We start from the raw sequence: 27043 nt of genomic DNA, 5'->3' as shown, positions 1-27043 counted from the left end.
CTCCTTAGGCTACTTGTAGGAACTGGAGGACCAGAGCTAAAAGACACATTCTTTGAGGTGCCCTCCTCAATACTGGATGAAAGATTTTGCCACAATTTTTCTGGCAGAGTGTCCTTCCCGACCAATGCGAATACAGTAATTGTGGCTTGCCTGCAGGATCCTTATGCCTGAAATTCAAAACGTATCCTGTATGTCGTTCACCCAGCCATCATGCTTTCTGTCAGGGCTGTGACCTTTGGCACGGGATCAGCTTTCTGATGCCTGACGCAATCAGGTGCTTGTCTGCCCTGCGGGATCCTGAACATTGCCCGTCTGCAGGGCGCGAGCTCTCGTGCCCTGCCTGCTGCTCTCAGCTCAGGCTGTTTGGACTCGAAGCATGCGCTATGATTTCCTTACAAATCAAAGAATTGTCCCTTTAGAATTTTCTTCTATAACCTGCAGAATTAAAACTACTTTCCTAACTTTCATCTTCAAATATTTAAACAATTTAAGGTCCTTGCAAGAAATATGAGCCACTAACCTGCATCCCAACACTGAGCTTTGAAGCCATATCTTTTTATAGCATGTTCTCTACTGCTTATGAAAAGTAATCTGTCAGGACATATATTGTTTTATGAAGAATACACAACAGCATATTTTTGCCTTTGGCACAGAACTATGAAGTGAAAATAATTATTCTCTAGGCAGTTTAATTGATCTGAAATGTTCCTACAGAAGACTTGGTCCGTGTATAGATTTCAGAACTCTTTAGAAAATAAAAGGAGAAAATGTGTTGACAGCTCCTTAGCTAGCTGAAGACGTATACATATATTTTAGGCTAAAGAATATTTTTGTTTGTACCATAGATAAAGAAAAATCTGAATTTCTTTGCTAAAATTAAGATGTTCGTTATACCCCCTCAGAGCATGTGGGATCACTCTAAGTCTACACCCTCTTAATGCATTAAGTTGAACACTGGGTAAGCGTTTGTTAAATTCATCCCCAGTTAGCAAAGAAACTTTGGCACATTGCTATTCCTGAAATCCACAGGCTTAAGCTCAGACAAAACTGGGCCCCTCCTAATGCTTTGCTAATTCCACCTTTCCCATCTTACACTGGCCCTGTTTTGCAGATTTGAGTGGCTCACGCAGCAAGCTCAGCCCAGGAGCAAAGGTCACTCCCTCGGTACAGCCTCTTCATGATGCTGGAAATAAAGGTGAGAGGACGGTAAGCTGACAGTGTCCGTGTGTCTCACAGATTGCGTCTGCACCCCAGCCCTTATGACTGCTCCTTCCTTTGCATTTCCTGTGCACTTCCTCGTGGCCTCTCTTTCCAGGCTGCATTTTCGTTTTCTTCTTTTAGTGCTTCTCTGCCATCCTCTGCTGGAACCATCAGCACCCAGGCTCTGCTCCGTTCACCAGAGACGTCTTCCATGTGTGCAGTCCCCAACACCAGCAGTCGTGTGTTAGACATTTGCATCCATAGGTAACCTTAACATTTCCTGCTGTGTGTTAACCTTATAAACAAGATTGTCCCCTGTTTTAGTGGGAAAAAAAAACGTTATTGGTTTTAACAAAATCTGTGAAAAACAATTACTTAAAACTTAAGCTTATTTTAACATTTCTGGTTTTAGCCTGATGCAGCTCAACCTGATTTCAAGGGTTGTGTCAAGGGATTTTAGTTAAGAGCGATTGGTGAAGGATCAAATGTATGGCTCTCAGAGAGGCCTCAGTCCTGCAGACATTTTTTTCTCCTTTCCTCTAAGGGATGTGAGTTACCACATACAGGCTGCACCTGGTGTCAGGGCTGTGCAGGGCATTGGTGCCCCAAGCAGCGCTCTGTGCTGTGTGGAGGTTGCAGTAGAGGCAGAATTTGGCCAAGATGGGTCAGCTTTATCCATCTGGGTGCATACCCATCTGCCCACCTGCACTTTACCCACTGTATCATCATATTTTAACACCATTATTCATAAACCAGGGGCTGGCACTGGAACATGTCCACAAGTCTTTCCCTATACGTGTGTAAAAGTGCTCTTAACAGCCTACGAACACTTTTTAAAGTCAAAATAACAATCCCAGATCATTCTCATGTACAAAGAAGTGGTTTTATTCTTATCATAACTGAAAGCCTGAGCAGGAAACAGTGCTCTATCTCACTGCGCGCAGAGAAACCAACTGTTGATCATGGCTGGAAGGTCCCACAGTCCAAAATTTTGCAGTCCACTGTAGGCCTTCCGTTGTTCGTCGGTACGGCTTCCAGTCTCTGGAGAACCTCCGTGCCCTCAATCACCTGCCTGTGGTAGGGAAAAAGAGCTCTGAGCTGCTGTCACTGCCCGAGCAGCATCCCCTCTGCAGCTGCTGCGGGGCCGTAACAGAACCAAGCAGGCTCTGCTCTTTTTTGCCATGGGGTAACAAATGCCATTGGCTCTCGATTAAATGGTTGCCAATTGGTGTTGTAGGAGATAAGAAAATACTATGAGTTTGCGCAGTTACATTTATTTCAAGAAATAAGCCTTGTACCCAGCTGCAAAATACTTTTGAGGAGAAAGAAGTGAAAAAAAACGTGCTAAATGTTGGCAGTGACAGTTATAGGAAGAGTCTCCCGGAGAAATACCTTTCATTTCCTCCCTTCGCAGTGCCAACCTGCACCCTGTGTTCTGTAACCTTTGCTGTTTTCACGATCTTTTCAAAAGTCTTAGATAAGCAAAAGAACAAATCATCCAAACTTTTCCTCTGTTTTCAAAGTGAGGTGGCCAGAAGAGAAAATGTTTTCCAGTGTACATATACGTTAATTAAGAGCTTGTCCTGTAGAGATTAGCCTTGTAACAGGGGTCAGTTATGCTCGAGGATTCTGCACCTTCCAGATTACACAGAGCCGGTGGCGAGGCAGGAACTCGAGGTAAACACCATGGGTTAGAAATCTGTCCAGCCAGCCATCCCGCTTGGTTTGTTCTCTGCAGGTTAGGCACTCATGTTTTTCACATCCTCCCAGAACGCTATCCATCATGCAACTACATGGAAGCTGCAGTGTAGATTTCTCTCTCTGTGGCAATACGTGCATATTTTAAGCTCCTATGCCTAGCAAGCTGCTCGGAGTAATTATCTTCCTGATTACATTTCGGAAATCGTAAAAATCCCACCAGGGCCAGCCCTGTGCGTTAACCTACTGAGACAAGCATTTGCTCAAACAATTTCTCTCAGCTCCTGCGGGCAGAGCAGAGGCTGGAGGCTTTGCTCAACGCCTCCGTGCCCGTCAGGTCACACCTTCAGCTGACACCGAGCTATGCAGGCTCCGATTTGTAGCTAGGGCAGAGACATGGAATGAGGGGGTTACCTCAAATCTGACGTATCCATCCTCCCCCTGGCCAGAGACATCCTTGTTGCAGCTTTAGGGACTCAATGGACCTCCCTCGAGGGCAGCAGTGTCCCACAGAGCTAGGGCAACCTCCTGCACGCTGCAGCAGATGCAGACTCGTGCATACATACCCAAAGGCCACGCACTTTTTGTCCAGGTAGGGAACTGGCTGGAGGGTGATGTAGAACTGGGAGCCATTGCTGTGGCGGCCCTTGTTGGCCATCCCGAGGACTCCTCTTCCCTTGTGACGGATGGCGAAGTTTTCATCTGGGAAAAGAGTTGAGGGATAAGAGGCAGCACTTGTGCTGCTTCCTTCCTCTGCTGCACTTCATTTCCAGCTCCCACAACCTCCCATGTCTTTCTTCCCCACTAACACTTTCCCTTTTCCTTTTTCCCCAAAGGTCCCTCAAGTTTCGTGTGAATAAAGTCTGGTGTGAATCAATAGCCTTCCAATGGACAGCTGGGGATGGAGAGGTGACAGGGTGAGCAGAAGCTGTACTTAGATTTGTGGGATGGCAGCAAGGGCTGGATGCTTCTTCCATGGACAGGAGCCCAGCGAGGAGGTGGAGAGCAGGGGAGCACCAATCCTGACCTCATCCACTGCTCATCTCCTGCCTGGTCACACTGAGTGATCCAGGGCTCCATCAAAATCTCAACAAGCTTGAAACTGTAGAAACGTTTAGATTGTAAAATTGATTTTGGGGGGATCATTTTTACCCTGTTTGAGCACCCTTCTGAGAAGCTGATTCACAAAAATGGTAATGAAATGTTAACTGAAGAGTTACTCCCCGAATGCTGACTCGTGGTTCGCAGAATGACTTCAGCAGTCTAATTTTGGAGCGGGATGCTCTGCGCTCCGTGCTGCTTCGATCCAAATGATTCTCTGTAATTACCTCAGGGCTCTGAGCTCATTACGGTAAAACGTAGCTGCGTCCCTTTAATTTCAGCAAGCGTTGCAGTGAATGGAGGTGTGCCAAGTGCCCAGTTTCGCAGAACAGAGTTTCGCCATCTGACAGAGGCATCTGTCACTGTTTGCAGATATCGAAGATATTTGTCCTCTGTCCTCTGTGTAAACAGGGTGGCAGGAAGCACTTGGAAAGCAACCTAAGCCTTAAAATAGACGGCTGTACCCGAGTGAACACCTTGCTGGAGGATGAAAAGCTATGGGCAACTTTGAAATGTTAAGGAGAAAGAGCAGGGCTCTGGGCAGTGGTGGTCAAACCCGCCAGGCTTCCCGCTTCCAGCCTGCCTTGGCTCAGTCCGTGGCCTCGAGGTGAAAGTGGGCTCTTCATTGCCTTTGAAAATAAAGTTTTCAGCTACTCTTGGCACTTCTGATCTCACTGTTGGCTGCTGCCCAGCCTGCTCGAATATAACATTGGTTGTGACATTGGCAGAAAGCAAGCTTTTACATAAGAGAACATAAATCATTTTCAGAAGCGCTTCAACTGCCCTAAAACATCTTTATGGGTAGCATTTAATCCAAACGGAGTATCCCAAGCGCCTATGTCAATTATATGGGTGTTTTTTCTTAAATAGTGCATGTCATAATGTCCTTTTTTCTTTACATCTCATTACTTTCTATCAGCATGGGGGGACATTTATTGTTAAACTCGCTCATGCCTGTCATTTCTCGACTTTCACAGCTTTATGGACCTTCTGCACGTCGTCGGGTTCAGAAGTAACTCTGCATCCCACCGCAGTCAGAACCGACAGCAGCGCTGCCTGCGGTGTGCCCAAGCCTTAAAAGCTGCCTGAGGTCCAGGAAATCTGGAGATAAAGCCAACTCACTTCCATTACTTTAAACACATTTGAACGAGTGGTATCAGCGGCCTGGACATCTGCAGTTAACCCACTTCTACACTTCTAAAGTCCTTCCACAAGGGTGAGTATTCATGGTTTGAAGCGGGCAGGCGGGTGAATCTCAGCCCTAACTTTGTCAGGGAAAAGGGACAGGTGGAGCTGAGCACCCAGCATCAGAGGAGGGGGCCAAGACTGCAAGTCAGTGCCTAAAACAAACTCTCACTGAAAAAAAAATAATAATCAAATTATTTCCTCCGGGGAAATGAAACAATGTGATTTTTGCTTAAATTTGCCATTTGCACAGTAAGGTAATTAAGGAAACATACCTTCAAAGGTGGGACCATAGATTGACTCTCCTCCATCTCCTTTCCCAGTGACTATGTCTGTAGGGCAGACAGAAGGAGCAGTCAGAGGCCGGGTGTAGCACGGGCAGGATTCGGGGTTGTCTGAGCAGCTCCAGCAGAGCTCAGAGACATGGGTTCCCTGTCCTCTGGGGAAACAACTGCACAGACCTTTCTCTTTTAGTACCAACATTTTAACAGACTTTTGGGAATGTTTCATGAGTCACTGCATCAGCCGACGATGGGACGGGTTGGGAGAAGGGCATCTGTCAGAGAGAATGGGGTTAGAACAAGGAAGGAGGAAAAGGCAGCTGTGATGCTATAGCAGGTTAAGGCTGCTCATGTGCTTGAGAAAGAAGTATGGTGAAAGAGAAATTCCCATTGGGACAGATTTCTGATGGGTGAGAATGTAATTTTAGGTTGGTTTTGTGGACTGCATAGATACCTGCTTAGATGTTTGGAATATACAAAGTTTGTCTTCAAAGTATAAACTTAAAATGGATTTGAGCACTCGTGTTTAGAGTAGGCAAGGCAAACACAGGAAAGAAATACAAGTCTTGGATAATTAAAAGAACAAATTATCTACACTTTTTATCTATTTAGAAAGTAAGATGGCTAAAAAAAAATAAAATGTTTTCGGTTTTTCGTATGTATTGATTAAGAGCTTGTCCTGCAGAGACTAGCTTTGCTGTTGTGTTTGGTTATGTCTTCTTGGACTGTAAGATCCAAGATCCATTCAGATCATCCCATCCCACATCTGCTGTGACCCACATTTATTCGGGCTGTTTGGAAACACACCTCCTCCTTGGATCCACCCGTTCTTTACCAGCTGATGAAAACAGGAATTTTTGTATGTCAGCTCTCGGCCGCTGTAAGGAGACTTCACTCCTCCAACACACAGAGCACGGAAATTCTCACAGGTTTTGGGGCACACATCAGAAAAGAGCTGCAAAGTGAGTGTGAGAGGAGAAACGTGAAATTCATAACCGATGCCAACTGGTCGGATTTTGGTCCCCCCTCCTTTGGCAAGTGAAACCACCACATTTGCTATTTTTGCTCTTTGCTTTTGCTGTTCTTCACAGCACCATACCTCAAACAGAAGTGTCCCGATGGGCTGCTTGTCAATGGCTATGTCCAGGTACACAAACACATGCTGTTTGGACATGAAAAACAAATCCAGTGAGATGAAGGCCAGCTTTCAGCGCAGCCCTCACTTTCCAACACAGGGCAGCTCCCAGCAGCCCAGTGAGAGCCATCTCAGCGGGATTGCTGGTACAGAACAGTACTTCTATTGCTTTGTGTAAGCAAACAAAAAAGTAGAGGACGTTTCACTTTGTTCTGGGCAGAAATAACACTAGCAGTGTGCTAAAGCGAATTCTGGGCAGGGCCCACTTCTTCGCCTTGCCCTCGTCCACACGCCTGTGTCAGTCTGTACGGTAAGAGCAGGACAAATGAATCAGCAGCAATGCCCGTCCCACCACCCCACCACAAGGCACGTTTCTTGCTCTGTGCCCCCCGTTCTCAAATCTGCATGGAATCCATGTGGCATCCTCTGTGTTTTATCAGGAATGCGTACAGCTGCATTATCATGTGTTATCTTGTAAACCTGCGTTACTTGCCTGGCTGTTCTTCAGGTGCTTGGTGTAGAAATCCTCAGAGATGGCCTGATAAAGCACCTCGGGCCTAAAATCACGGTAGTCCCACTGGTGGAGGGCCCACCTGAGCAGCTCCTTCTCGTCCCCCAGCAGCCGCCCGTCAACAAAGCACATCACGCGGGAGGCGTAGGCCCACACCTCGCCCCGCAGTTCCTGCGTTGCAGAGGGGTTAAAGTCTCAAGGAATTATTTCCACCTTGAGTGGAGAACCGACGGGTAACACTGCACCACAGCTCGGGTGGTCTGTGCTCTTTTTACGCTTTCTCTGGTTTTAAAACCACAAATCTGGCTAATCCAAAGGGTCTGCACCCCGCATTTTGGTGAGGTGTGCTGATGTTGCACACTGCTCAGGGGCTGCTGCCTGCGTGCTCCTCGGCCCTCATCCCCCAGGGATTTCCCCAGGGCCACCCAGCACCTTCTGAGCAGCACTGACAGACACAGCCAAGCCTTGAGGGCCCTGCTTATCTTACCAGCCCGAAGCTGTCAAACAAGGGGCCCACGAGCCAAGACCCACTCTTAATTATAGAGGTGCAGGTGTCTGTTAGTAATGAGAGTTACCTTCTTTTTCTCCTGTAAATATTCATGCCATGCAAATTCTAATAAAGGACATATTACAGGATCCGCAAACTTGCTTGGAAACTTCAGCTTCAGTGCCTAGATTTTCCAGATATGGGGAAAAAAAATGCTTACAAGCAGTTTAATACCCCTCCACCCTGTCCTATCCCAGCTTGTACTTCCCTGCAGCCTCCGCCACGTGTTAACCCAGTAACCGCACCACTCCCCTCCTGCCTTTGGCACCTGCAGAAGCAGGCACCCGGCACCTGCCCGCGGATGTTGTGGGGTTTATTTCTTCCCCTCCCTGCTGCTCACCTCAGCTGCGCACTTGGCCACGTGGAAAGCCGGGTCCTGGAGCAGCCCCGTCACCGCCACCGCCACCAGCTGCCTGCGGGCCATGGTGCCCCTTCGTCAACACAGCCCGGTGCCACGGCAACCCGGCCACGCACCTCCTGCTGCGGGTACAACATGTTCGTAGCATGCCTGCATCGCACGTAACCAAACCAGCTCTTTGTGTGACGTGCCCTGCGGTGACACGTTGGGACGTTGTTCTCCGTGGTGAATGCAGCCCGGCACGGTGACAAAGCACTTCTGGAGGGGTCGCAGCTATCGCAGCAAAGCTTTCTGCCACCCCAGCAAGTTTGCTCCCTTTCTGCTGAAGCATCCTGTACAAAAGCAGCTTTGTGGGATGGCTGCGGGTTCAATGAGGGTCGCTGCCAGCTCACCTGAGTCGGGTCACTTCGCTTTCAGTCTCTGAGCAATGTGGATTTTAGCGGACGCCTTTATGAAACAGGACAAAACTTGGTGGTGTGTAAGGTCAGAGATTCATGAACAACAGAACAGTCTGCATGTCCCCAGGGGAAACACATCCTCAGCACATCAAAATCTGACTACTGATGAGACAGCTGTAATTTTCACGCAGAAAAAAACCATGACAGAACAAACCTATGTTAAACACAACAAGGAATTACATTCATTTCTTGTCTTAGTAACAACGCACATTTGTATTTACGTTTTTTTGGAACTGTATATCCAAGTGGCTTCATGAAGTGCTACACTTGTTCATAACCCCAGGGGCAGAACCACAAAAGCCTGGAGCCTCGCAGCTCAGTAGTTCTGAACCACTCTGGGAGCTTGCTAGAAATTAAGCCTGTTTGCAAACTGAGACCTATTCTTACAGAGAGAGTTATTGCCCACCTTTTTCTTTTCTTTTCACTCTTTTTTTTTTTTTTTTTTTCATTTAGGCGTGACAAACGCATTTTGCAAGGCACTGACGTGACGCTTCATTACAAGTCATTTTTGCTGTGCTCTCTACTTTTACCGCATGATGTAGTTTAGCACAGAGATAAGGCTGTGGGAAATAAATCATGTCTCCACTAGGAAAAAAAAAAGCATTTTTGACATATTAAAATCCCATCTGAGATGAAGCAGTTTTAATTTGTGTACACACAAATTAAATGGGGTGGCAAAGAACAAGCCTAGGTGTGACTCTAGCTAACCACAACCAGCCAGCACATTAAACTCCAGCTACTTTTTCGACTCTGGCCAAACGAAGGTCAGGAAAGCCTTTTTCCTCCTCTTCAGGCTGCCATAGCCTCTGCAGCTTGTGACAAGCAGAGCCTAATTTTAGTAGCATGACCGTATGGCTTCTGCTCCAGCCAGAAAATTATATAGCAGCCATATAGAAATTCATTTTTCTTAAAAATAAATAAATAAAAAATATATCTACACAAACACACACACATATAGCTTGTCCTTACTTTCTTACTGATAATTTCTAGGTGTGCAAATTCTTACTGCCATTGTGGGCAAGAAGGAATTAGCTACAGACATGCTGCTAATAGTCAGGTAATAGCCAATGAAAACCAATGGTCAAAGAAAAAAACGCAGCAAGAAAAAACAAAGAGCAGTTAACCACAGCAGCACAATATTGTTAGCTGTGCAGGGCTGTTTTCTGAAAATTTATGCTGGGCTTTTTAAAAAGAGAGAACAAGCCAAGAGCCACAGATTACTTTTTGTCTCTATCCATTTCTTATTTTGTTTCTCCCCTTCCTTTCATGTCCCTTTGTACTTCAGGTACACAAAAATCTCCTGAGCAGGTTGCCAATTACCGAAATCCCTAATTACCAAAATGCTAAGCTGGATGCTTGTTTTTCTTTTCAGCTTTTCTGTTACCCACTTATGACAGTCTGAAACTGCTTTGCAGGCTTAGTCACAGCACTCAGACGGGTATAAATGGTTTGCGGGTGCTAAGAGTTTGCTGGAAGTGTGCTCACACAGCACTGCCATCATTTCTGAGAGAGGATTACAGTGAAGGAAAGCATGGCAAGCACAAGCAGTTGTACAGTATGTTTAAAAGATGATCCCGAAGCCCTTTCAAAAGGCGTGCAGCTGATGTTCCTGGAAACATGAAGTGCTTTGAAACGTGTACACGTGCCCTGACACATGAGCCCCGAGTTTTCCCTCTGCGTGATTCTTGGAGGGTTCGCCCTCGCCAAACCTCTCCACCTGCTGCCTCTGCTGCCATTTCAGTTCCTTTCAGGCCAAGATAGCACCCGAGAGAGGCCGAGAAAGAGAACAGAAAGGCAGGCTGGATTAATGTACATTGGCTACAGCACCGCCCAGCAGGAAGCATAACGGTGCGCTTGTTAAAGATGCAAACACCAAAGAACTTCACAGCAAATACCTGGAGAGGAAGCACTGTCCAGCTCGTCTGCTGCAGCTGCCGAACCACAACAGACGGGGCTGTGGAGGGGAAATGCAGCTGTTGGTCACCCAGCGGTCAGAGCAAACAGTGTGGGAGGCTTCAAAAGTCTTCCTACTGCAAGGGGATGATGGACACATTCGGCTGAGGAAACAAGGCAGACCTCTAAGGAAGCTTTGTCTTCCAGGTGGAAGGCAGGAGCTGACATCACTTCATTAAAAAGTTTAAAGCACACCCAAGGAGGAAATGTGATTATGAAGATGACGATATGCTCGCTACTGGGCTGTCCACAACCTGAAATTCTCCAACTGACTGCTGCAGGAAAGACCCCTGAACACTTCTGGGAGCTGGTCCCCTATGGGAATGCACAGACACCAGGCTACAACTGTGGATGATACAGAAACCTGCAGGACACACCAGGGAGTTGCTATTCCATCTATTCCAAAGATACTTTCCATTAGGTAGGGTTAAAACATAAGCCAGAAAAGAGCAGTAAGTGTACTACAGTGAGATGCTGGATCACCTAGAATATGCCTGCAGGTGTTTTTTCATGGGGAAGAACTGCTTGGGCCAGAGATGAATGGTGGTCCATCCGTTGTCCAAAACCATTCATTGTTCACCATCTTTATGGAAGATCTGAAAAGGGATGAAGCGTATAGGGTCTCCGGTAGCTCAGAGAACTGCAGGTCTGTGAGAAGCACCATCTTTAATCCTATGAAGAACAGATACAAGAGATCCTGAAACCATAGCTCTGGGAAGTACGGCATCGCCAGTTCCCTCTCCACTCTTTAAGAGGAACTGGGAAAAAGCGGAATTAGGAAAAGCCTCCAGAGCAGGACTGCTGGCCATGGGCAGATGCGCACACGCAGGAGGCACCACGATGACAGCCCAGACTCTGCGGCATGCCTGGTCTGCAAGCTGGTCTCCTCCTGGCTGCTCCCCTTAGCATCTGCTTCCCCTGCGTCTGGGCACTTCCCACTAGGTCTGCCTGCCACGGGGACACAGAAGGCACTCACCTGGGCATCGGTAAGGGATTAGGAACTAATCCCATATTACCCTTCATCGAAGCAGGGAAAGATTTAGAGAAACAAAAAAAACAACACGCAACAAGACAACAGCAGCACAATAGGTTAATAGCAAATACCATCTGTGGCCTGATCACGATGCCTCACTAGTTCAGAGAGTGAAACAATCATTTCACTCACAGACACAAGCCAATCTCTTCCTTGAACGACTGGCAAGGTTGATGCCATGCTCAGCATCCTGAACTGTGTGAACAAACATTCAGGTTGCAGGAGTTCACGAGGAGGTGGTCACCGCCTCCTGCCCTGAGACACCAAGAGGCAGACACTGTAAAACCCCTGGTGGTGCCTCTGAGCACAGCAGAGAGCATAAAACCAGTGTAAAAAATACGTCTGATCCACAGCGACAGCGTCCTGGCTTCTAGACGCAGACCTGCGTGCACTGTAAGCTTCAAATTGCTGAGGTTGAATGTTATTTACAGCTAAACCACGGATATCAGTGGCAAGCAGCGTAAGCACGCACACAATAGCCAAGTACATACCTCGGCACAACGTGTTTGCTCTACCCCATAAGAGTTTGTTTAAACTTTCACTTGGCCAATCAGCCAAAATCTTCAGGAAAAAAAGCTGGTATTTCATTAACTTGCATTTGGAAGAATAGTGAAATTAATTTCGGGGTCACACACACTGAGCAGCTTACCAACGGAGTGGCATAAAGATACAAAGGTGTTAATCGCTCACAAAAATGTGTCTTTCAGTAGTCTACTTATTTTCCTACATTTACATCCAAAATCCTAATCTCATTTTTACACAGTAAGCACTGAGGTGAATTTGCTAAGATTATCTTGCGTGAGGAGGTGAGAAGCTGAGGTGTTTATTGGCTAGGGAGGAAAGATATTTAGAGAGCTGCTTCGAAGCAGTTTCAGGGGCACGCATTTTTTGCTAAATAGTTCTTGGTGACAGCTGGGCTGACAAGCAAAGCTGCAGGGGTTTCCTTTAAAACTCAAAGCAATTTTAGGCTTCAGTTGCAGCCTTAGAAATGCACACACGGAATAGAGATTGATTTTCATCTTTAATATAAATGTATTCGCTACAGAGGAAGTAAATGGTGTCAAAATGCAACATTTGTGGTGCGAGAAACCACGCGAGCTTTTAATTTCCCAACTGCAAGCTAAAACGTGTGCTGACAGCTTAAGCAATGCAGGGTGCAAGATTAGTCACTGCTGTGCTATCCACAGAAGCAAGTTTCTTCACTGCTTGTTGGGTAATTTGGTAGAAGAGCATAAGAAAATTCCAAAAGCAAAACTTCCTTTATAATTATAGGGAAAGAGAGCATCCAGCCATGCCTGTGTGACTGCAGCTCAAACGTGGTTTTCAAGGGGAACTTCACAGTGAACAATTTAAAGCACAAATAAAATAATTAATAATAATAATAATAAAACAACAGTAGAAAGTGTATAACAATTATTTTACTGGTGGCTTGGAATTTAGCTTGTAATCAGCTTCTAAACATTCCAGGAGTTATGTCAGTAAATGGCAGAGTTGCACATTTCAGTGTTGTAGTTTACCTTCATTATAGATAGAAGTTGTTGGTATGAAATATCTTAATTGTATACAATTCAGTAAGTTTTCTGTAGCTCTTACAAGCAGCTTCACTGTATTTTTTTGTATGTTCTCACAGCATCAAGACTTCAAGCTTTTGAAGTACAGCTGCAGAACATGCTGCTCCTCCTCAGTGGCAGGAAGTATAAATTGTATTGTTCTGAGAGGGAAAAAATCAGAAGGTGAAAAGCCTGACTAGTGTTCTGCTGTGGGATTTGGTTCTTTGTATTGTTCCACTCCTACTGCCTACCCTCCTTATGATCAATCTGTATAAAACCTGACCTAGTCCTTTGAAAAAATTGAGATGCTTACCCAAAGTCCAGCAGCACACAGTCAGGAGCCTGCCTAATACTTAGATAAGGAACATCAATCAAGCAGAATTTGGGCTCCTTGGAACAAGACAGACACTGACATACTGGGCTGAGCACAGCAGAAGACTGCCAAGGTGATTAAAGAGCTGGAGGTGACGAGGCTGGGTTTGCTCAGCCCTGAGGAGAAGGCTCTGGGAGGAGCTGTCTTCAACTGCCTCACGGGAGGGTGCAAAGGCAGAGCCAGACACTCCTTGGAAGTGTAGCAGCGGGATGAGAGGCAGCAGACACAGACTGGAATTTTGGGAATGGCCATAAAATACAGGAAACATTTTGTCACTACAGTTACGGTCAAACACCAGAACTGGGCGCCCAAAGAGGCTGTGAATCTCCATCCTTGGAAATGGTCAAACTGAGCAAGATGATGGACCGGCTGGCCTCTGGAAGTCCCTTCCACCTTAAACTGTTGTACTATTTAACAACTGCTCTTTTATGCCAGTGACTCCCTCTAGTCAGTCACATAAGCCAAACATCAAAGATTTTGTTTTGTTTCCAAATTCACCTGCCGATGCCTTATTTATTTTTTTTACATTTTTAATCTGTTAAAACACAGAATACCGATGTAAATCACAAGAAGGACTTTTTAAAACGGATGTGATGATTGAGTACGTTGCTTTTAGTACCATTTTATCTGGATTTTAACACACCTGTACACTACATGAGACGATACCAGTAGCTGAACTTGAAGATGCAAAGCGTATACTCCGGCACACCATTTTATTAGGTTGACAAATCTTTTTGTTAGCAGTCAGTCACTGAAAACAATCTGTACACATCTAATCTAGACAACAAAAATAGCTGTACAGCTTTAACGCGATATGCCCCCTTTATATAGCTCGTTATGCTCTGGAGAGATTCATTGTTCAAGTTCCCACAAAAACAATTTTCGGCTTTAACATATATTAAAAGTAACATTACATTCTGCTCTCAAAAGTAGAAAAAATAACACTTTAAATATAAACTGGCTCCTAAGCTTAGACCGAGGCCTGTCAGGAAGAGAATTTTGCACTTAACAGACAGTGCCTCCAACATCAAGAGCTCTTCAAAGTGCTTGGCAGAGCGTGTGAACATTATCCACGCTTACTACATTAGGAAACTAAGGCACGGAGGTCAACTGCCTTGCTCACTGTCACACGGCGGGCGAGTGGCGGAATGAACACAACTCGGGCTTTTCGGTTATCCAATGTAACCACCGCATCCCACTGCCACTGTTCAAGTGCAATGGCTGAAGCATTTCTGAGGAGCGAAACTCTTAAAGCATACAGTAATGGAAGGGGCAATCCGGAGCCAGGCAAAGGCCGCAATAATTTCAACCCAACCCAAACCAATTTGGTATTCAAGAAATCAAAATGCACTTAAGGGAACGGTCACACAGGAAGTGATTCTTTAACCCGCAGAGAGAAAGCTCATTAGACGTAAGACATATGGCATGATCTTTGCAAAAAGTACCGGTTATTGGAAGCTTGACAGTAGCTCAGGTAATGTGAAATCCATCAGAGAAGCTGTACTTTCAGGTCAGCAGAGACATCAACACTGTTCTTCCACCAGCAAGGCACACTTCCCTGGAAAGTCACGTGGAAATGCAAATTGCAGGGCAAGTACCTGCTCAGTAGGCATGGATGTGTAAGAGGCACACACAAAAAAGTATGAATCGCTTGTGAGGTATGGACTAGAGAAATACCAACTGGCGATAATTAAAATGTCTAAAATAAATAATATTAAGAAAACTGAAAGTCACCCATGGAAAATCACCAAGAAATGCATCTTCAGATAGATTATGCTGCAGAAAAGAAAGTGCGACGCGTGTAATCACTGCTTGGCTGAGAAGCACGCTGTAGCCTAGCCCTCTGATGACAAATAAGCATTTTCAGAAAGGTTGCCCTTGAATAGGATGCTCATGAGCTGACTCATTTACTGACAGAGGCTGCTGATGAGATTCAGAAACCTGTACGTTTTGATTCTGTTCTCCACTAATTTGATGGGAAGGAACTGTATCTTGGCTGGAGTGCGACTATTGACTTGATTCCTGAGTCAGCTGCATGTGCTGAGCTGGATGGGAAGATCCTGCTAAGTGGATGTGTTCATTTTGCCCTTGATGAGCGTGGAGATGTTCTAGTGCTTCCTTGGAAAGAGTGATGACATGCATTTGTTCAGGCTGGGCAGCCTCTATTTGATTTGCCATCATATTGATGCTTTGGATTTGCTCCGCTTGCTCCTGCTGAGCTGAAAGCAACAAGTTTTGCAACTGCTGTGGCGGCTGAGCAAGCAGCGTGAGGTTAGCAGCCTGCCCCGTTGTCATATTTGGGGCATTTTCCGCAGTGACAATGCTAATGCCTTGATTGTGACCAGGCATGAAGTTTATGTTATGCACCGCGTCTGTAACCAGCAGTTGAATTTCCTGCCCTCCAGAGGTGGCAAGTTGATACTGCTGCAGCTGAAGAATGTTTCTGACTTCCGAATTCGTGGTGCTGCTGGGAGCAGCGCTGGCTTCTTGAAACTGCTTTTCCTTGCGATGAATTTTCAAATGAGACTTCAGGTTGTCCAGACGAGCAAACTGCAAACTGCATTCCGGGCAAGAAAAAGGCTTTTTGCCGGTGTGTAAGATACAGTGTCTCCTCTTAGCACTGGAATCAGAGAAGGATTTTCCACATATCCCACAAGAATATGGCTTTTCTCCTCTGTAAAAGAACAGATTTGATCTCATGAAAATATTCACTTCAAAAGCACTGCTTTCGACAACTTAATATAGAATAAAAAAAAATCAAAACAATTTTCTTTTGTTGCATCATAAACACTTAAGAATAGTCGACATCAAAAAATGTTCTGTTTGACTTCCTAATTTGTATAAAACTTCACACACTGTACAACACCTGCATTAGTCTATATCTGCTCAAGAGCTACAGAGACAACACAATTTCCCTCCTGTTATGATACCAGAAGTACAAGCTCTGTGCTGCTAGATCTTGATTAAGAATGCAACAACTTACAGGATTGTAAGCACCGACTGTTCTCAGGATGTTTATTAATAGTGTGGGCTCTCTAACTAAATGAGTCTCTAAACCCTTCCTTGCTGCTTGTCTCAAACGTCAAGAAATTATACTGGAGGTATTTTATTTTAAGGCACAAAACAGTCCTCAAGTGATTTCAAATCTGACGTGCCTTTATGCAATATTCACATCGATAAAAGCTAAGGAATGCTATTAAAAAGACATGATAGACTACAGGAAAACAGGAAAGTGCTCCAATAACCTTGTTACACCATGGCTGCTGTTTTGCTGTCAAACAAAAATTCACAGGAAATATTTTTCATAAATAATACCAAAGTACATCGTCATTAAACAGACACAATGTAGAGAAGAAGAATCTTCAGCGTCTTGGCAAACTAATATTTAACTGTGCAATATCTTCCACTACTAATTATTTCTTTAAATAAATTAAACAAAAATGTCAGCCCTTAATCATCCATCCCAAATGGAAACAAACCTTGACCATCTGTAATCGAATAGGCACTGGATACAGGTAGCAGATGAGAAATTACAGTTTTAAAGAATGTGCTGAAAATTAGACATACTTTACCTGTGAATTCTAATGTGAGTCTGAAGAGAACTTTTAGCTGTGAACGATTTGCCACAAATTTCACAAGTGAAGGGCTTCTCACCTATCAAAAAGAAATTTGACATTGTTTTTCATGTCGCGCTTCCCATGAATTTATTTAAAAATGTGACACTTTACTGCACATAGTTCCTAAGCATGTAAAGCCAAATGATTGTGCTTCTGCCATGGGTCGGGACGGTTAACTGAAACGGAACAAGCTCATGCTTTAAATGAGGGTGTAGAATTTTGAAGGTATGTCTCTGACATGTCTCCTCTTTGAAGACAGAGAACTAGGTGATCCAAGCCATTAGAGCAACAAAAATCATGCCTAAGACAGATGGAGGTGTCTTGAGCTCAATCCACATGGAACAGGCAAGTTTGAAAAAGGCTGACCCTGAACTTGCAGACATTAATGCCAGGCTCACGTGCAGCACACCAAGCAGATGAGTAAGCCCCTATTTCCAAACCTGAGAAGTGAACCCATCACCTTAACAAGCCTGCTGACCTCTAAGACTCCATCCTACACCTGCAATACCCTGAAAACACATCCCATGTCTCTGCTCAAGGCACGGGGGTTGGAACCAGATGATCCCTTCCAACCCAAACAATTCTATCATTCTAACACCAATCAGAGAAAAAAAAATAACTTATGGTGGGTTGAATAATTTTTTGTTGTTTGTTTGTTTTTTACTGTAATTTTAATTCTTGTGTCTAATTGAGTAGAAGCAGAATGAATGAATTGAATAGCAGAAAGGTTCACAAGAAACAGATACCACCCAGCAAAACGAATGCCTAACTCACACCACAGATTTTCTTTGTTGCATTCAACGTCTTTAAGACACTAGGCAGGAGAATCTGGATCACCACAGTGGTAATTCACACCACCCAAGCATACTGAAACGCAGCACAGGGCAGTAGCCACTTTCCAAGGAAGCTTCACGTTTAGTGTACACCTGCAAAGCTTATCAGTTGTACTGATATACAACTCATGGCATTTCTGCACTGATAATACTGGTGTCCAGCCTGTCTTTTCCAGAAACACCATCTACTACAGATCAGTTTCTACTAGAACTCAGTTAACCTATTTTTGCAACTTACATGGCTACTGTGCCCACTCTCCTCATTTCCCACCACCAAGCTCATCTCCTGCTACATTTACAGAGCTGTATCAGCTTCAGATACAAAAATGTGTGTAAACACATGCTACATTGTCCTCAATAAAAAAGGCAACATTTAAAAGTATCACAAGTTAACACTATCCCTGATACACCAAAAACTCCCCAAAGAGCAAATTCTGACTTCATCATGTCCTAAGGAATTTAAAGCTCTTATTTTCACTGAGAAGGACATGAGTTAAAATTCATAATTTGATCTTGTGCACACTACTATAACCACACGTAATATAATCATATATATTCAATTCTGAGAAGGAACAATTGCCACTGTTTAGAGCTATTTTAAAAGGCAATATTTACATGTCATCTTATGAATTTCTTCAAAGAAAAGTATTTTAAGAAGCTTATGCTTTGTCATCATGAGAGATCAACTTTTTTTTTTATTCCTGTTGTCTGGCCATTCAAGTATCACCTCACCCCCTAAATCTCTTTTAAAACACCCTCTGATGTCACTTGCATTGCACCATCCCTTCCAGCCAATCTCCTGCCAGCACCTGGTTTACTACAGCATAATAAAAAGATAAACTGAAATAATTATTTTTACAGTCAGCAACATTTTCCATAAACATCCACCTCCCACTGACACTTTTAGGATGTACATTTTCTGTTCCTACATAGCTCATTTCAAGCCCAATAAATACTGGATGTGGCTCTCCAGATGAGCTTAATTCCCAGTCTAAGATTTTACCACAGGAGAGCTAACCAGCACCTTCTGCAGATGGCTTCCTTAGGGGAAAAAAAAGAAAGGAAGAAAGAAAAAAAGCTTTTCTCGTAGTAGGTGCTGCTTCTGCACTGCTGTAGTATGTCCTGTTTTGTGCTCATTATGTAATCTCAGTAGCATATCTCCTAATCAGAAACACAGGCACCATTATGTGTAAGCGCAGACAAACCCCATCCCAAAGAAATGAGCGTCCTTTGCACAATGTATTGTTTTGTCTGTGTTATTTCAAGAAAAAAGAAAAAAACAAACAACATTTAAAAACCAGCAGAGGATATTACCTGTGTGTGTTCTTAGATGTTTCTTTAACTGAGCTGCGTCCATGAATTTGCGATGACACTGGTTACATTCCGGCAATGAACGGCCTTGTCGCAACAACAAAAAAAGTGTCAGTGCATAAGTGATCCCCTGTATCTCTTCAGTGATCTTTGTTAAAGCACTTTCCTGTAAAATAACCACTTTGATATAATATAGAGATAAAACACAAGGTGATTCACTGCCTTCTCCCTACCTCCTCATGAAAACTAGCAGGATGACACACCCCTCTGACTCTGTTTATTCTAAGGCCTGACACCTGCTCCCCCTGAAGCTTACTTTCTCTTGAACTTTTGCAAAATCTGAATTTTTCCACCACTTCCTGCGTATGTAATTTTACCTTCATCTTTCTAAAACAAAACTGAGTAAGACACTTCTTAAAGCTTGTCTGCCATTACTAATCCAAGGTAATAAGAAACGACAAGGCAATGTGCACAACACACAGCACCCGAGTGTTTATAAAACTCCTAGCTTTTATGTAACATGGACAGCAGAGCTAAAACGAATGAAATTTTATGGCTAGTACAGCACAGCTAATTTTCAAACGTCAGAAGGGTCCTCTTCAATTAACTATCTTTTTAAACATTCCACTTATTGTACACTAGTCAGTCTTTTGAGCCTAAATACATTGTTGCAAAAGAATATTCAGCCTTAGTCAATCTTTGTGAGGACAAATGAGCATGGATTGTCAGCCAGCTCTTCAACCCCAACTTGTGATACCTGTGTGCACTCGGTAATGGCTCTTCAGCTGTCTCTTTTGACTGAAGTACTTCCCACACTGATCGCATGTGAAAGCCTTTTGCCCTGTAAAGAAAATCACTTATTAAAATGCAAGCTGCATCTAAAGTACACGAACAGGAAAAAAAAAGTCAGCACATACAAGAAAGAGCAGAAACATTTATTTTGCCCATATAGGCACATTTCTGGGGGGAGGGAGGTTACCTTTGCCTTGTAATATTTACCTGTATGTAGGCTCATGTGCTCCAGAAGAGAATGCTTTGTTGTGAGAGCCTTGCTGCAGACAGTGCACGTGTACGGCCGCTCTCCAGTGTGCATCCGCTCGTGGACCTGAAGGGAGTGCTTCTGGGAAAAGCCTTTGCCACATTCGCTGCACTTAAAAGGGCGCTCCCCTGAAAGCAGACGATGACATTAGGAAGTACAGAGATGGTATTTCTCACTAGGTATTCCAAGCTGACAGTGGGATCACTGCAATCTAGTATCTACTAAATGACTTTTAGATAGTGATAAGGAGAATTAAAAGAAAGAGGCAGGCCTCATGCAGCAGTAAAAATATTTAAGTCTTGACACATAATTCAGTGTTTTAACAGAGAAATGATTAACTAAACTGCAATCAAGGTAAGACATAAAGGCTACGAGATCTCCTGATAAGAAAACAGCAAACAGTCTCGGAATCACACCATAATAATTAGGATGAGTGTACTGTTTTGGGCAGCTCTTGCTATGGACAACAGCCCATATTTAAATAAGAGGCTTGCATTTAGCAGCAAGTCACTAAATCCTACACTCAAAGAAGCGGTCTCTTAAGGCCTACCTGTATGACTTCTCTGATGAATAGCTAGAAAGTGATTATATTTAAATACTTTGCCACAGTCTTTACAGCGAGCTTCAGAACCTGTACGTTTTCTTTTTCCATCAGTTCTCTTTGCCAGTCCTTTTTCATCCTCTTCACCAAGCAGCTTATAATCTTTTAGTTTGATGGACCTCCTTATTCTACGTTTGCTGTAGCGGCTCTGAGTGCTCTGCATCCCCTCAGATTTGGGATCATAATTCTCATCCTTCTCAGCTGACAGATCAACAGCAGCTTCTGAGCCACAGGCAGGTTCCGCTTCTTCTGCATCTTTCCTTGCTGGATCCTGTTCACTGACAACTGTTTCTTCCGCGGCCACGTCTTTTTTCATAGAATTTTGCTTATTCTGCATGGAGTTGTTCTCTCTCAGCTGCACATCTTCAGGAGAATTTGCTGCTGATTTTTCTTCCTGGACCGTCTTGACTTTCCTCGGTCGCCCTCGTTTTCGCTTTGGCGGCTCCTCATTTTTCTTGTCACTTGCAATAAGGGCTATAGAGGTGCCGCTGTTAGACGGCGCTGGCAGCGTGCTACTTGGGCTGCGGCTGGCCTGGTAGTCGGTGTAGGCACACACCAAGTCGTTCACTTTCAGGAGCTGTGCAGTAGCTAGAATTTGTTCTGTGCTTTTTTCGGTGGCGTGGAGGTAACCGGTGTAGATAAATTCTAGCAGTGCTCCAAAGGTGTCGGCAACCATTCCCTCCAGCATGTAAATTGACTGCCCTATTTCGCCCTCATCTACAAACATCATTGAAAAGTACTCACTGCTGGCAGCGAGCAGAGCTTTATGGGCTCTGAATTGCACATTCTCCACTATTAGAGTAATGTCACACAGAAAATCTTTTTTCCTTTGTTCTTCAAAGTTAGCTAGAATGGTATCTTTGTGAGTTTTCGAGTGGATGACAACCAGTTTCTCAGAAGGGTCAGGAGCCGTCTCTGCCATTTTTATTGCAAATATGAAAGGAGGCACCTACAAGAATATAGAAAGTTTAAAACACATCCTGGAAGTCAGCATATAAAGACATAGAGTATTGTTTTGTTTACTAGTCAGAGTTCAACAATTTCTAAAGCACTTCTGAAACCTCTGAACTGTTTTTTATAAAGTCAATTCTAATGCTGACAGTTTTTTTTTTTTTTTTCTTCAGAAAGCATTTTAAAATCCTAAGAAATGGCTACAGATAGTTTCTTCCGAGATCAGAATTACTGCCAGTTATTTTATTTGTTTAGCTCTAATGTACTGTGAACTGTACAGCATCTAAAAACATGGCTGCCCCTTCTGAAAACTCCTCTTTCACAACTCAAACAATTGAACAAAAAGCTCTCTTTGTTTGCTGCTCCTAAACAGAAACAAACAAACCAACCAAAAAAAAAAGTCAACTGCAGCTTCATCGCTACAGATGCCCCAGTTCAGACTATTCAGGCTATTGAATCCTGTAAACAATGATAAAACTTGATTTGCTTCAGCCTGGCCAGACTCCATGTCCTTCCAAAACTTTCTCCTTCAGCACACATACCTGTGAGGCTTCAGGCTGTGTCCGCAATAAAGGCATAAAGCCAGCAGATTTTTCTAAGAACTGTGTCTAAAATAGGGCTGAGTATTCTAAGTATTAAGCATCAGTTTGGCTTGCTACACGTTTTCAATTATAAATATAGACAAAAAATAATAATAATCCAGCAATTCTGAAGAACCTATCAAATGAAAATAGCACAGAAGATGTGCCAAAAATGGTCATTTCACATGGACCAGCTGAGCCAAATGTGAGACAGGCTAGCTACCTGCCACCCTAACTTATAAAACCGACATATTAAATACAAATACATGTTAAAGTGTAGCAGTCAGTGAAGGCAACAGTTATGATTACCTGAAGGAATGCTGTAAGAAACAACATGAGTTACCTACAGGTGATATCAGAGTGCTATTGAGGTGGCCAACAAGTGATTCTTTAGGCCCATTCAGCCACTAAACAACCCATGCTAGAGCCAAATTAGAACAGTTCGATATGAAGGGACCTGCAAAGGCAACCGAGTTCAAGTGCCTGACCACTTCAAGGTACACAAAAGTTAGAGTGTGTACACTGAGGGTGCTGTCCAAATGCCAGCTGAACACTGACAGGCTCAGGACATCGACCGCCTCTCCAGGAAGCCGGTTCCAGCATTTGATCACCCTCACGGTAAAAGATTTTTTCCTTATGTCCAGCCTGGTGCAGTTTGTGCTGTTCTTGTGTGTCCTCGGTTACCAAGGAGAGGAGCAGCTGCTTGACCAAGCAGAGCAGAGCCACGCTGACCTGGGATCCCCAACTTCAGGGGCATGCGGGCCTGATGTTCCTGGGGACCCCTAAAACCCTCCTGCGGGTCTGCCCCTCCCGATCTGCGCCGTACTACAGGCACTGCCGAAGCACCACCGCGGCCTGCGGCCGTCCCTACACCACACACCCGCCTCCCACAGCGGGCTGCGCCGGTTCTGCGGCTTCTGCCCGCCCCAAGCCACATCCTCACCCCTCGGGGGGCACAGCCCAAGCGACGCCCACCCCGCACCCCCCGGGGTCAGGCGGCGGAGCGGGGCCGGGGCGCAGGGGGCCCGGGCCGGGCACTCACCGCTCCGCCGCCGCCGTGACGCGAGATGGCGGCCGCTCCTCCTCCTCCTCCTCCTCCTCCTCCTCCTCCCTCCCTCCCTCCTCCCCCGCCGGCTCCGGGCTAGGGGAAGGCGGGGCGGGCGTCCTTGAGGGAGAAGAAGGTCCGCAGCTTGAGGTCGAAGCCCGGGGGCCGGCGGTGGGGCTCGGTGTAGTCGCTCGGCATCTCCCGGCCCAGGTAGGGGACGAGCTCGCAGTGCTCCCGCAGCTCCGCCAGCTTCTGCCGGTACGCCCGGCGGCCCTGCGCCGAGCCGCGAGGGTTGTGCGCTGCGGGAACAAAGCGCCGCCTGTGTGACCAACAACAGCCAGCTGCTCTCCAGAGACAACAATAAATATTTGCAAAGGTGGTTTTTCAGTGCACTAGAACACTGTGTCTTAAAGTCAGAAGGAGTTTAGAAGACAACCTGTTGTCCTGGATTCCTGTGGTCAAACTGTGCATGAGGAGGGTTCTGTGCACTTACATAACCCTTACAGGTCATCATCCAGCACTAAGAATGATTTAATGATACAACACACGAGCACAGCATTCCTAGAATGGACATGGCTACATTAGCAAAGCTGTGCTAACAATAGAATAAAAACAGTCACAACAGAATAAAAACAGTCTTCATGGATGAAAAAATCTACAGTACAAAACCAGCTTTGCTGGTTTAAGAACTGTATGTTCTTCCATAAGGAAGCTACTTCAGCAAAAATGTGTGTTAGCCCAAGAAAATTGTGAAGGGTGCTGGAAGCTGGATAGAATAACGCTAGATGTGAAGAACAACAGACAGATAATAAAGGTTGCCCTTATCCAACAGGGTAAGCAAAACCTCCAAATAACAAAAGGCAAGGTAAAGATCACCCACCAAATGGGTTGGTTTGTAAAAGGCAAAACTGGTGCGTTGAAGCGTTGGTGTTGCTTCAGAAATCTCTAGCAATATATACTTGAAATCAGATCAAAGCCACAGCAGAGCTGCAAATCAGGCTGCAGAAATCCTGAAAGCTGGCACCATTGTAGCCTGATTGCATACTGTTAAAGATTATTAGCTGCAACTGTTGTCTTGGAGTGGAGAAAGAAAAAAAAGTTCTAAAAAATAGCCCATATGAGTGCAGGAGATTAAGTTTGAAAATGTTTCCTCAGTGAAGAAGTAGTCCCAACCTCTCGTAGCTCCCTGAGATATTACTTTATCATAATTCTGTGGGTAGAGTACAAAACACCTAGTTTCAATTTTGATTTTTTTTAATCTTTTTTTATGGAAAAGCAAGGTGGTCAGATCGTAGATTAAATAAAAAAATGGAATTAAAAATAATCAGCATACTGATACTCCATATTACTATTGAAATCTTGTCATAACTTTGCAAACAAGCAGACTGATAAATAACATTTCATTTCTCTTTGTTAAAAACATGGTGCGGCCTCACCTCGAGTACTGTGTGCAGTTCTGGGCACCACAGTATAAAAAGGACATGAAACTGTTGGAGAGTGTCCAGAGGAGGGCTACGAAGATGGTGAAAGGCCTGGAGGGGAAGACGTACGAGGAACGGCTGAGGGCACTGGGCCTGTTCAGCCTGGAGAAGAGGAGGCTGAGGGGAGACCTCATCGCAGTCTACAACTTCCTCGTAAGGGGGTGTCGAGAGGCAGGAGACCTTTTCTCCATTAACACCTGCGACAGGACCCGCGGGAATGGAGTTAAGCTGAGGCAGGGGAAGTTTAGGCTGGACATCAGGAAGGGGTTCTTCACAGAGAGAGTGGTTGCACACTGGAACAGGCTCCCCAGGGAAGTGGTCACTGCACCGAGCCTGACTGAATTTAAGAAGAGATTGGACTGTGCACTTAGTCACATGGTCTGAACTTGGGTAGACCTGTGCGCTGTCAAGAGTTGGACTTGATGATCCTTAAGGGTCCCTTCCAACTCAGGATATTCTATGATTCTATGATTCTATGATAAAAATCTAATTGAATCTGCACAGACATCTATTCTCTGGTACTGTATAATTTAGTGTATCACTAAGCCCTTGTAAAAGAAATGCTTTTCTTGAAAGTGACAGTTGTTTTATGTGCACTTAAGCTGGTTTTCAATACAATAATACTTTTTTTTTTTTTTTTTTTTAACATATTTAGGTGATGTCTTGTCAGAGATATGTATGATCAGAAAATTGTCCTGAAGTTATTTGCAAGGTGAGGTTTTTTTACTAAGTTTTACTTGCACACTTGACACAGTTAAAAAAAGACAAACATTCAGGCACCAAAACCATTTCTCAGAGTGTGTTTCAGCAGTCTTTTATTACAGTGATTTCCATAATTTTTAAAGACAATTAAGGTTGTTTATGACTGCTTTAAAATATGGTGCCACCTAAATTATAAAATCTAACCTTCCGTCTCAAAATTCTGTGATACCTGTTAGAGATGTTATCAAGGCCATCAAGTTGTTGGTGATAAAATGTCATTAAAATCTTGTGATTTGTGAGCCTGTCTATCTACCTAAGCTGTTAACCTTATTTTCATCCCTGGTCACAGAATCACAGAATTCCTAGGTTGGAAGAGACCTCAAGATCATCGAGTCCAACCTCTAACCTAACACTAACAGTCCCCACTAAACCATATCCCTAAGCTCTACATCTAAACGTCTTTTAAAGACTTCCAGGGATGGTGACTCCACCACCTCCCTGGGCAGCCCGTTCCAGTGCCTAACAACCCTTTCAGTAAAGAAGCTCTTCCTAACATCTAACCTAAAACTCCCCTGGCGCAACTTTAGCCCGTTCCCCCTCGTCCTGTCACCAGGCACATGGGAGAACAGGCCAACCCCCACCTCTCTACAGCCTCCTTTAAGGTATCTGTAGAGAGCGATAAGGTCGCCCCTGAGCCTCCTCTTCTCCAGGCTGAACAAGCCCAGCTCCCTCAGCCGCTCCTCGTAGGACTTGTTCTCCAGGCCCCTCACCAGCTTCGTCGCCCTTCTTTGGACCTGCTCAAGCACCTCAATGTCCTTCTTGTAGCGAGGGGCCATACACATCTCCAAGAAACTTGGCAATGTGTACTTCAATCAATTTATAATGGTATTTTTCCAGATTGGACATAAGAAAACAAAATAAATTGATTATCAGTGTATCAGATGATTTACTGCAGTTATTTAATTTACTGTTTTTATAGCATATTATTTTGTACGTTACCTTTTAAATGGCAGGCCACAAACAGCAGAGCAGTTCTTTTTACGCTTAGGAATGGAAGCTTCGGCTTTAAGCATCCAACTTCATTCAGAGCTTTTATTAGAGAAGTTGCTACTCCCTAAAGAAATAAAACCATTTTAGAAGACCATTACATAGATCTAGAACAAAAATGTATACAAATCCTGATCCTGTTGTCATGCAAATCTAACAAACGAGGATGACATCTAAGCTAGTGAATTGTAAAAAACAAACAAAAATATAAAATTGTGAGGGAGGTGACTGTAAAATCTTGTCTTTATTTCATAACCATATCTGAAAATGTAACCAACTATCCTTAAATGATTTCAGATAGGCTTGTATCTATCGTGGTTTTACAAATAAAAGCAAAATGTAATGTTACAAAGGTATGATAAATAAAAGAGTCATGAAACCCATTGCATAATCTTGCAGTTTCTTATTCCTGTCTGGTATCTTGCTTGTATTTTTACCATTTAAGTTACTGA

General features: G+C 44.3%; 3 protein-coding genes and 2 long non-coding RNA genes across 14 annotated transcripts in view; 2 read left to right on the top strand and 3 right to left on the bottom strand.

The window, feature by feature from the left end:
* Positions 1-1258: 1258 nt before the first annotated feature.
* On the top strand, positions 1259-13230 carry LOC110352136 (uncharacterized). 3 transcript variants are annotated; one of them, XR_011808424.1, is made up of 4 exons: positions 1259-1464; positions 3735-3815; positions 4977-5215; positions 6151-6290. It is a non-coding gene; the product is annotated as an uncharacterized lncRNA (long non-coding RNA). The 3 variants fall into 3 exon arrangements; XR_011808423.1 differs by having other exon boundaries at positions 1263-1464; positions 6198-6336; XR_011808422.1 differs by lacking the exon at positions 6151-6290 and adding an exon at positions 13091-13230 and having other exon boundaries at positions 1264-1464.
* Positions 2070-10993, bottom strand: PPIL6 (peptidylprolyl isomerase like 6). Of its 4 annotated transcripts, none has more exons than XM_072036125.1 (8): positions 7999-10988; positions 7687-7782; positions 7094-7282; positions 6565-6627; positions 6273-6420; positions 5460-5516; positions 3313-3600; positions 2070-2272 (listed from the first exon to the last, which is right to left on the bottom strand). In XM_072036125.1, the coding sequence occupies exons 1-7, from the start codon at positions 8080-8082 to the stop codon at positions 3314-3316; spliced, it is 924 nt and encodes a 307-aa protein (XP_071892226.1). In that variant the 5' UTR covers positions 8083-10988; the 3' UTR covers positions 2070-2272; position 3313. The 4 variants fall into 4 exon arrangements, with proteins under 4 accessions (XP_071892226.1, XP_038031746.1, XP_038031745.2 ...); XM_038175818.2 differs by having other exon boundaries at positions 3465-3600; positions 7999-8886; XM_038175817.2 differs by lacking the exon at positions 2070-2272 and having other exon boundaries at positions 2279-3600; positions 7999-10987.
* ZBTB24 (zinc finger and BTB domain containing 24) lies at positions 12463-23473 on the bottom strand. Of its 4 annotated transcripts, none has more exons than XM_027454727.3 (7): positions 23359-23473; positions 20734-21733; positions 20144-20311; positions 19902-19985; positions 19148-19231; positions 16956-17037; positions 12463-16057 (listed from the first exon to the last, which is right to left on the bottom strand). In XM_027454727.3, the coding sequence occupies exons 2-7, from the start codon at positions 21704-21706 to the stop codon at positions 15391-15393; spliced, it is 2058 nt and encodes a 685-aa protein (XP_027310528.1). In that variant the 5' UTR covers positions 21707-21733; positions 23359-23473; the 3' UTR covers positions 12463-15390. The 4 variants fall into 4 exon arrangements, with proteins under 4 accessions (XP_027310528.1, XP_071892216.1, XP_038031740.1 ...); XM_072036115.1 differs by lacking the exon at positions 23359-23473 and adding an exon at positions 23049-23229; XM_038175812.2 differs by lacking the exon at positions 23359-23473 and adding an exon at positions 22626-22986.
* On the top strand, positions 23439-26550 carry LOC119716286 (uncharacterized). 2 transcript variants are annotated; one of them, XR_011808425.1, is made up of 4 exons: positions 23446-23571; positions 24816-24995; positions 25498-25554; positions 25894-26550. It is a non-coding gene; the product is annotated as an uncharacterized lncRNA (long non-coding RNA). The 2 variants fall into 2 exon arrangements; XR_005264090.2 differs by lacking the exon at positions 24816-24995 and having other exon boundaries at positions 23439-23571.
* AK9 (adenylate kinase 9) overlaps positions 23458-27043 on the bottom strand; it is a 67504-nt gene continuing 63918 nt past the window's right edge. The window contains exons 39-40 of the mRNA XM_038175820.2: positions 26544-26658; positions 23458-23660 (exon numbers count right to left, since the gene is read on the bottom strand). Of these exons, the coding sequence (XP_038031748.1) occupies positions 23458-23660; positions 26544-26658 (318 nt within the window). The remainder of the gene's footprint in view (positions 23661-26543; positions 26659-27043) is intronic.

The sequence above is a fragment of the Anas platyrhynchos genome, chromosome 3 (assembly GCF_047663525.1).
Source record: "Anas platyrhynchos isolate ZD024472 breed Pekin duck chromosome 3, IASCAAS_PekinDuck_T2T, whole genome shotgun sequence".
Classification (NCBI taxonomy): Eukaryota; Metazoa; Chordata; class Aves; order Anseriformes; family Anatidae; genus Anas; species Anas platyrhynchos.
The sequence above is the reverse complement of the archived record's forward strand: the minus strand, read 5'-3'. Positions and strand labels throughout refer to the sequence as shown.